This window comes from Emys orbicularis, chromosome 10 (genome assembly GCF_028017835.1).
Source record: "Emys orbicularis isolate rEmyOrb1 chromosome 10, rEmyOrb1.hap1, whole genome shotgun sequence".
Lineage (NCBI taxonomy): Eukaryota > Metazoa > Chordata > Testudines > Emydidae > Emys > Emys orbicularis.
The window spans coordinates 4,176,128-4,186,420 of record NC_088692.1 but is presented as its reverse complement, the minus strand read 5'-3'; the positions used below and the strand labels follow the sequence as shown (position 1 = coordinate 4,186,420).

General features: G+C 52.7%; 1 protein-coding gene across 1 annotated transcript; it reads right to left on the bottom strand.

Moving 5' to 3' along the window:
• Nucleotides 1–302: 302 nt before the first annotated feature.
• MSRB1 (methionine sulfoxide reductase B1) lies at nt 303–5,755 on the bottom strand. Its single transcript, XM_065412622.1, has 4 exons — nt 5,695–5,755; nt 3,802–3,944; nt 3,515–3,629; nt 303–872 (listed from the first exon to the last, which is right to left on the bottom strand). Exons 1-4 carry the CDS (start codon nt 5,747–5,749, stop codon nt 844–846), a joined length of 342 nt encoding a protein of 113 aa, XP_065268694.1. The 5' UTR covers nt 5,750–5,755; the 3' UTR covers nt 303–843.
• Between the last annotated feature and the right edge of the window lie 4,538 nt (nt 5,756–10,293).

Sequence of the window (10,293 nt, the reverse complement as noted above, 5' to 3'; positions counted from 1 at the left end):
CGCAAACTGGGGATCCCGACCCAAAAGGGGACTTGGGCGGCGGAGGGCGCAGGGTTATTGTAGGGGGGTCACGGTATTGCCACTCTGACTTCTGCACTGTGGTCAGAGCTGGGTGGCCAGAGAGCGCCAGCTGCTGGCCAGGTGCCCAGCTCTGAAGGCAGCAGCGCAGAAGTCAGGGTGGCAATACCATACCATGCCATCCTTACTTCTGCGCTGCTGCCTTCAGAGCTGGGCTCTTAGCCAGCAGTTGCCACTCTCCAGCCACCTAGCTCTGAAGGCAGCGCTGTCACCAGCAGCAGCGCAGAAGTAAGGGTGGCAATACCATGACCTTCTCCCTACAATAACCCTGTAACTCTCGCCAACCCTCTTTTGGGTCAGGATCCCTACAGATACAACACCATGAAATTTCAGATTTAAATATCTGAAATCATGAAATTTACAATTTTTTAAATCCTATAATTGTGAAATTGACCAAAATGGACCGTGAATTTGGTAGGGCCCTAACTATGTACAAGTTTGCAACCAGATGGTTCAAAGCAAAAGTTGTCACCTTGTGCCACATTCGCTCTAGGGAAGAGATAACCCACCGGACAGAGCAAAGGCAATCAGAGATCAGTGTCCCATTTCCCTTCTGCTCCCCCAACCTCATGTTCCCAGCCGACAAACCAGCACCCAGCACAGATCTCTGACGGGAGGCGTTGTACTGCAGAAGCCTGGAGGATCTTTGCTTCACTAGATTCTCATTTAGAGCACACAGGCACTTGATCCCAAACCGTTATCACAGGAAACAATGGGTAGCTTGTAGGAGTCCACTATAAGCAGCGAGTGAGTCGCGCAGCCCGCTTACTTCTTAAGGTCCTGCTCTGCTTTGTCTGAGAGGGGGAAACAAAATCAAGAAGTCAGCCTTTCGACACCACTCCGCTGGAATCCCCTGCTAATTACACACCGGAAGTTTTGATGAACACAGTTAATATTTCACAAGTTTCGTGGTCTGGGGACTAGCAGGCAGAGCTGGATGCGCCGAGTTTTTGGTTCTAATTCTGGCTCTGCTCTTGCACCCTCTCTGCCCTTGGGCAAGTCCCTCAGAACCTTGATCCTTGCTCTTCAGAACCCCCCTGGCAGCAGGATCAAGCCCTCTTGTTCTCAGTCTCCCCATCTGTAAAATGGGGGGCATCTTTACCTCTCTACCAAGGCTTTTATAGAACTTTCATTGTTAACGTCTCTAACACACTTTGGAAGGGGGCAGAGAGACAGGAGGAATTACCTAGCTAAGAAGGCCCTGAGCTGAGTGAGTTTTGGGGCCTCCCGTGATGGGAGAGGGCAAAAGGACAGGACGGGGCTCGTGAGATTTCCAGCCCACACTGCACTTCCAGGGTAGGTTTGAGGTCTCGCAGGATTTGGAGCCATGATAGGAGCCCTGTGCACAGGGCTACTTCCTGATTGCTGGTTTCCAGCAGCCAACCCACCCTGCCCCGCTTATCTAGGTCTTAGTGGCTTGTGCTGTCTCCACTTCGGGGCTGGGAAGGAATTTTTCCCCAGACCACCAGCTTGGCTGAGGCTGGTTCTGTTTTTTCACCTTCCTCGTAGCGAAACTTAGGGGTTGGGGCAACCGGGGGGCTGGGATTCTCCCCCCTCCCAGAGGGCACAGCTGGACCTATCTGAGAGTCGTTTAGTTGTCGCAACTGTTGGCAGGTGCCCAGCGCAGGAACTTGCTGATTTAGGCTCCAGATCCAGAAAGGTGGATGGAGGCAGTGTGTCTAACCCTCTGGGGGAAAATGTGAATCAGGGGACGGGGCACTACCGCGGGGGGACTGCCTCTCCAATGCGCTTGACGGAGGTGCTGGTCAAGGTCCCCTCTTGCTCAACCCCCAAAAAGGGAAGGGATGCTAGCGGGCAAGTCGAGGTGCCCTCAGACCCTCCTACTGTGATGGTTGGCTCCCCCTGTGGTGGGGGACCCCAAGAATTGGCAAAGGATCAATGGGGTGCAAGTGACCACGCTGGGTTGTCCCCCGATGGGAACTTTGGATGTAACTTGACTAATAAAGCTACAGCCCAGTTTAAAACCCACATCACGTGTCCTTGCCTTTTTCTGCCAACTTGCACTAGCTAACTCTCCCAGCCCCGTTCACGTGGACTCCCGTTTCCCTGTCCTTCCTTTACAAGGATTAATCTCAAACTGTTTGGTTGCTTCTCCAAACCCCTCTGGGATCCGCAGCACTGGACTGGAAAGCTCGCTGGAAGGGACTTCTCCAACACTCTCTGCTTCTGGCCCAGGAAGTTCAGAGGAGCACTGATTTAAAATCTAAAGGCCTGGAAGGTTTGTTTAGGACTCGGGGTTGCTTCTCAGTTTATCTGAGCCCGTCCCCAATGACCAGGGCCGCCCAGAGGATTCAGGAGGCCTAGGGCAAAGCGGGGGAGCTGCAGCCAGGGCCGGCTTTAGGCACCGCGGGGCCCGATTCGAAGGAGCTGCCGCCAAAGTCCCACCGCTGTCTTCGGCGGCAGCTCAATCGCTGCCACAGAGGACGGTCCCGCCGCCGAAATGCCGCCGAAGACAGCGGCAACGATTGAGCTGCCGCCGCCGACAATGCCGGGACTTCGGCGGCAGCTGCCGGCGCCTTCGGCGGCACTTCGGCGGAGGGACAGTGGTGGGACTTTGGCGGCAGCTCCTTCGGGACATTGCGGGGCCCTCTTAGGGGCGCAGGGCCCGATTCCGGCCCTGGCTGCGGCACTTCTACTCACCCGGCGGCGGTCCAGGTCTTCGGCGGCATTTCGGCGGCGGGGGGCCCTTCAGTTGCTCCACGTCTTTGGCAGCACTGAAGGACCCGCCGCCGAAATGCCGCCGAAGCCCCGGACGGCCACCGGGCCAGGGCTCTCGGGGCCCCTGCGGGGCCTGGGGCAAATTGCCCCACTTGCTCCCCCCTCTGGGCGGCCCTGCCAATGACCTAATAAAAACCAGCCACCCTCTAACTGAACGTGAAGCACAACACAGCTCATCAACGCAAATCTCACAGAGAACGAGATCAGTGGGACCACACCCAGGAGAGTTTACCAACGCAGCTCCAGCTCATCACTTTGTTAGCTTGGTGCCTACTCCTGTTCCCATTGACCTAACCAGAGAGGGCCCCAGGGAAGAACATTTCCTGGTATTTGTTAATCGGGTCAGCCTGAGGCCCCCTGGGCGCTTTCTGCCACAACGGCCATGATCCTGGACAGTGGCTGTCTCGCTAACAGAGGTGGAAGAAAGAGGGAAACAAATGAAGGCACCTCACTCCTTGCCAGGAGGCAGGCCCGATCAAGAATGCTCCCAGGAGTACTCTCAATGCCCCAGCTGTGTTTGGGAATGGGGAGGGGGGCAGCCTTAACACTGGTTCTTGGAGATGGAGACACCAAACGTGGATGCTAGACAAATGCATTCTTATTAAACATGCTCTCGCTCAAACCCTGGAAACCACTGGAGTCTCTAACCAAACCAGGCAGACCCCAGCCAGAGGGACTGTCCGGGTACAGCCCTCACCTGCAGAGATGAATTTCAGCGAGCTACTGAATATTCAGAAGCGAGACTGCCCCCTCTTCAGCCCGTCGTTGAGGAACTCGTGGCCCAGCCCATTACCACATTTGCCGCAGGACACCTAGAAGATGCAAGGGAGGAAAACGAATGAACCGGGGCCAACCCACGGGCGCTCCCTTTGTGCTGCTATTCAGACAGCGAGCAGCAGGCACAGGCACGGCCCCTTTAACAGAGACAAGTCAGGGAGAGCTGGCAAGCTTCTGCTTTACTCTCTACGAGGTTTTCGTCAGCACCTTCAAGGCGCCCGGTCGCTCTTCGTACTTGGCCACGCTGTCGGCGTGAATGGTTTCAGTGAAGGCCGGCCACGGAGACGAATGCTGGTATTTTGCTCTGCTGGAGAACAGCTCATAACCGCATTTGGAGCAGACGTAAATGCCTGGGGAGGGGGACAGGAGAAATGACGGGTTAACTTCGGGTGGCACTAACCGTGCAAATTCAATCACGTGTGTGCTGCACCTGTAACGCCTGGATCCTGCTGCCCAGACAGCGCGCAAGGTCAGAGAAGATCATCTCAAAGGATGGTTTACAATACAGCCCTGCTAAACATGGACTCAGGCCAGGATACACCAACAGGTCACCTACACAGCTTAGCCAAACCTACCACCACCTGCTGCACTTTCCAGTGGCCAAGATATGACTCAGGATTTCATGGCGGTGGCAAGGGATGAAATCTCGGAGCATTCTGCTTCAAAATCGCATGCCCCTGTCACATGAACTAAAGAGAATCCCATTTAGCTACAAGCAGTACAGGGCCTATGACACAGTTCTGAGTCCTCTCTGTCACACACACACTGGCCTGTTCCTTACGCACCTTTGGCCCAAGCACAGCTCAGAACAGAAGCCCATGCTAAGCCCTGGTCCACACCCACCTCCTGCTGACCCCAGCCCCGGCGCGGTTTCTCCAGCAAGACGGGGCCCAGCTCATTCTATTGCCCAATCCAGCCGGGCTCTGCGCAGTCTGAGCTACCTGCCACTCCCACGCACTGGCCTGGGTGCCAGGGGGCTCTGCACGCACCTGTGCCCCTCCTGGGGAGTCATGTGACTCGTGGGGCCTGGCTGGCATCCAGGGAGGATCCGGTTCAGAGTGACCCTGCGCCAGGAGACGGGAAGACACTGGGGGTGCAGCGCCCTGCAGAGAGGGTCTGGGGTTCTGTGCGGCCACCCGGGGATTGGGGGAGCTCATACCCAGGCCCCACAGCTGAGCTGATCAGGGCCCCTGTGTTAGCAGGAGGGGGCTGGCAAAGGGTTAGGGCAATGGCCAATGGCCACACCTATGGACAGGGGGATCCCAGCCACCCCTATGGACAGGAGCCCGACCCCTATGGGCAATGGCCACCCCTATGGACAGAGGGAGCCCGGCCACCCCTATGGACAGGAACCTGGCCACCCCTATGGACAGGGGGAGCCCAGCCACCCCTATGGACAGGGGGAGCCCAGCCACCCCTATGGACAGGAACCCGACCCCTATGGGCAATGGCCACCCCTATGGACAGGGGGAGCCCGGCCACCCCTATGGACAGGAACCTGGCCACCCCATGGACTGGGGGAGCCAGCCACCCCTATGGACAGGGGGATCCCAGCCACCCCTATGGACAGGAACCCGACCCCTATGGGCAATGGCCACCCCTATGGACAGGGGGAGCCCGGCCACCCCTATGGACAGGAACCTGGCCACCCCATGGACTGGGGGAGCCAGCCACCCCTATGGACAGGGGGATCCCAGCCACCCCTATGGACAGGAACCCGACCCCTATGGGCAATGGCCACCCCTATGGACAGGGGGAGCCCGGCCACCCCTATGGACAGGAACCCGACCCCTATGGGCAATGGCCACCCCTATGGACAGGGGGAGCCCGGCCACCCCTATGGACAGGAACCTGGCCACCCCATGGACTGGGGGAGCCCAGCCCCTATGGAGAGAGAGAGCCCGGCCCCTCTGGGCAATGGCCACCCTTATGGACAGGGGGAGCCCAGCCCCTATGGAGAGAGGGAGCCCGGCCCCTCTGGGCAATGGCCACCCCTATGAACAGGGGGAGCCCGGCCCCTACGCACGACAGCCGCCCCTACGGACGGGGGGCTCCGGCCGGCCCCTCTGGGCAGCCCCCGGCCGGCGCCGCGCTCCCTACCGGGCTCGAAGTGGCCCCGGAACGCCTCCCCGCCGAAGAAGGCGCAGAAGGACATGGCCGCTGCTGCTGCGGCCGCTCGCTCGCCGCCGACTGACAGCGGGGCCGGGCCTGGCTCCTCTTGCCGGGCCCCGGGCCAGGGCCGCCGCCCACGGGCCGCCAGGGGGCGCTGCCGGGCAAGGCACGGCGGCCGCGAGCGGGGGGAGCCGGGCCCCGCACTGTGCCGGGGTCCAGAGGCGCTGCGGAAAGGGACCGGGGTCCGAGTCCTCAGCAGGGGGCAGGAGGAGCTCAGGCTCCTGGGGGCGCTGGGCCAAACCCAGCAGAGGTGTAGCTGGGGTGTAAACCCCCCCCCCCCGGTGCTGTGATCACTTACACTGGGTGCCAGGGGCCGGGGAGTGTAACTTGCACCAATCTGGCATCCGCAGGGGCTGCAGAGTGAGAGCCGAGCAAGGAACTGGGCCTGCGTCTCCTCTCGCTTACCCCAGTGCACAGGGTGACCAGACAGCAAGTGTGAAAAATCGGGGCGGGGGTAATAGGAGCCTATATAAGAAAAAGACCCAAAAATCAGGACTGTCCCTATAAAATCGGGACGTCTGGTCACCCTACCAGTGTAAAACTGGGCTGACTCCACCACTTTAGGAGAGTTACCACTGCTAGACACCAAGGTGCGGCAGGGGCCTGCTTTAACTTCATTCGTCTATTGGCTTCTCTTCCTACTCCCCCTCCTCATTTAGCCCTGATTTTCTCCCCTTCTTGCGGCCGTGCAAATCAGGAGTAACTCCCAAGAACCCAGCTCAGTTACTCTGGATTTACCCTGGGGTAGCTGACATTGGAATCTGGCCCATAATGTTTATCTTGACATTCCCTGTTTGAATAGAAATAGCTCCGTCTATAAGAGTCCTCATAACCTTCCCCTGTAACCTTTCAAATTAGCTGAATATTTCATTAAACACAAGCCTGCGGGGGATCTGCCTGATGCACCAGACATTTCATGTCTCATCTGGACACTGAAGAAATCTGAATGGCACAGGGCTGATAGCAACCCAGGCTCTGCAGCAGTGAGCAAGCACCACTGGAGAATAATGGAGTTTGCCTTGTTTTGCTGCAAAGAGTTTGTGAAGGACACTTCCAGACCTCGCTCATCTGAAGTGGCATATTTTGAGTTGCTTGTTACACTCCTGGACATGGCTAACCTGCACAAAGTAATAATCAATAGCAATCTCATATTCTCCCTGGGGGGGAACTGATTTGGAGTGGAAGGTGGAGCTCTTCACCTCAAAGATAAATCCAGTCAAGTCAGTTTCCTTCTGACAACTGATGGCCTTTGTCAACTGCACTGTCTACAGTTCCCAGTGGACCGATGTTACATGGCTGTTATTACGGATTACAGCGTATAAGTACCTTCAGAGGGAGAAAATACTGGGTGCTATAGGGCTCTTTAATCTAGTGGAGAAAGTCAAAACAAAAACCAGTGCCTGGAACGCTGGAGCCAGACAAATTGAAATTGGAAAGGCACAAATTGTTACCACTGAGGGCGATTAACCATTGGAACATGCTCCCAAGGAAAGTGGTGGATTCTCTCTCTTGCTGTCTTCAGATCCAGATGCTTTAGCCAAACACAAGTGACTGGGCTTAATACAGGGGTAAGTGGGTGAAATTTATGAAGCTGGGATGCCCAGGAGGTCAGGCTAGATGATCTAATGATCCTTTCTGGCCTTAAATGCTTATGAATTTGCATTGCAATAATGCCATAAGGCACTAATCAAGGACAGGACGCCATTGTGCTAGACACTGTACAAACACATAACAAGTGACAGGGCTTGACCCAAACAGTTTACAATCTAAGTAGATAATAAGATAGACAAAGGGTGGAAGAAAAGAAGCATTATTATCCCCATTTTAGAGGTGGAGAACTGAGGCCCAGAGAGAATCAATGACTTGTCTAAGGTCACACAGGGAGGCTTTTGCTCTCCCTTGCATCACAGAAATCACCAGCCTAGAGGGCAACATCAGCAGAGTATATTGATTCACTGGGTTATGGAGAATTAATTCTAGCAGAGGCTGCTTTAGGACCATGATAGAAGACAGCTGCTACCCATCTTGTAGCTGTTCTGGTTCCATACCTGCCACTCAAGGTGTCAGGATGAAAGTTACTTAGTGATAACATAAACTATCTAACCCTATAAAGAGACCGCAGGCCCCACTCACAGCTGATGCAAGCAAGTAGAGGATTTAAGGACAATAAGGAGTTTTCTAAGTATATTAGGATCAAAAAGAATCCTGATACTGTTATTGGTCCATTACTAGATGGAAATGGTAGAAACATCAATAATAATGCAAAAAAGGAAGAAGTGTTCAATGAATATTGCTGTTCTGTATTAGAGAAAAAAATAGATGATGTAGTCTCATCAGATGATGATGATAACTCTTTCCTTCTACTAGTATCTCAGAAGGATGTTAAACACCAGCTACTGAAATTAGAAATTTTTAAATCAGCAAGTCCAGATAACTTGCACTCAAGAAAGCAACAGAGGGTCCTGTGGCACCTTTAAGACTAACAGAAGTATTGGGAGCATAAGCTTTCGTGGGTAAGAACCTCACTTCTTCACTTGCATCTGAAGAAGTGAGGTTCTTACCCACGAAAGCTTATGCTCCCAATACTTCTGTTAGTCTTAAAGGTGCCACGGGACTCTCTGTTGCTTTTTACAGATTCAGACTAACACGGCTACCCCTCTGATACTTGCACTCAAGAGTTTTAAAAGAGCTGGCTGAGATGCTTGCTGGACGGTTTCAAGTCTTGGAACACTGGGAAGTTCCAAGAGACGGGAAGAAAGCTAACGTTGTGACAATACTTTAAAAGGGAAAATGGGATGAGCCGAGTAATTGTAGGTCTGTCAGTCTGATATCAATCCCGAGCAAGATAATGGGTGGCTGATATGGGGCTTGATTAATAAAGAATTAAAGGAGGGTAATATAACGAATGCCAATCAACATGGGTTTGTGGAAAATAAATCCTGTGAAGCTAACTTGATTTTTTTTTCATGAGATTACACATTTGGTTGATAAAGGTAATAGTGTCGATGTAATAAATGTAAACGTCTGGAAAGTGATTGACTTGGTGCGGCAACTAGAAAAAACTAGAACAAAACAAAATTAACATGACAAACATGAGGTGGATTAAAAACTGACTAAATGATAGGTCTCAAAATGTAACTGTAGGTGGGGAATCATCATCGAGTGGCTATGTTTCTAGTGTGGCCTTGTAGGGATCTGTTCTTGCTCCTACGCTATTTAACCATTTTATCAGTGACCTGGAAGAAAACACAAAATCTTCACTTATCAAGTTTGCAGAAGACACAAAAATTGGGAAAAGTGGTAAATAATGAAGAAGACAGGTCACTAAGAGCCATTTGGATTGCTCAGTAATCTAGGTGCAAGCAAATATGTGTCTTAATACGGCTAAATGTAAACGTACCCATCTAGGAACAAAGGATGTCGGCCATACTTACAGGATGGGGGACTCTGTCCTGGGAAGCAGTGACTAAAAAAATTTGGGAATACTGATGGATAATCATCTGAACGTGAACTCCCAGTGCGACACTGTAGCCAAATGGGCTAATGTGATCCTTGGATGCATAAATAGGAATCTCATGTAGGAGCAGAGAGGTTATTTTATCTCTGTGTTTGGTACTGGTGTGACTGTTGCTGGAATCCTGTGTCCAGTTCTGGTGCCCACAATTCAAGAAGGATGTTGATAAATTGGAGAGGGGTCCAAGAAGAGCCATGAGAATGATTAAAGGGTTACAAAACCTGCCTTATAGTGGTAGACTCAAGGAGCTCCATCTATTTAGTATAACAAAGAGAAGGTTAAGGGATGACTTGATTACAGGCTATAACTACCTACATGGAGAACAAATATTTAATAATGGGCTCTTTGATCTAGCAGAGAAAGGTATAACATGATCCAATGGCTGGAAGTTGAAGCTAGACAAATTCAGACTGGAAATCTGAAACTAATTAACCATTGGGGTGGGGTGGGGAGGGATAGTTCAGTGGTTTGAGCATTGGCCTGCTAAACCCAGGGTTGTGAGTTCAATCCTTGAGGGGGCCATTTAGGGATCTGGGACAAAGATCTGTCTCAGGGATGGTACTTGGTCCTGCTGTAAAGGCAGGAGACTGGACTCAATGACCTTTCAAGGTCCCTTCCAGTTCTATGATTGAAACAATTTACCAAGATTGGGTGTTCTTCTAAAATTTCTGCTCTGGGAATTATTTTGGGGATGTTCTCTGGCCTGGGTTATGCAGGAGGTCAGACTAGATGAACACAATGGTCCCTTCTGGTCTTGGAATCAATGAATCTACAGGTCCACTGATATCACAGGAAACATACTTGCTCACACCTGGGCTGGATTTTATCCCCAGGTCACATACATACACAAAGCCATGGATATTATCATACTAAGAGCTAAATTTTGCTCTGGGATACAGCAGTGTAAATCTGGAGTAGCTGGAGTGAAGTTAATGGAGTCATTCTGGATTCATACATCAGTGTAGCTAGAAGCAGACCCAGGACTGATACCAGCGAATCAGAATCTATTCCAA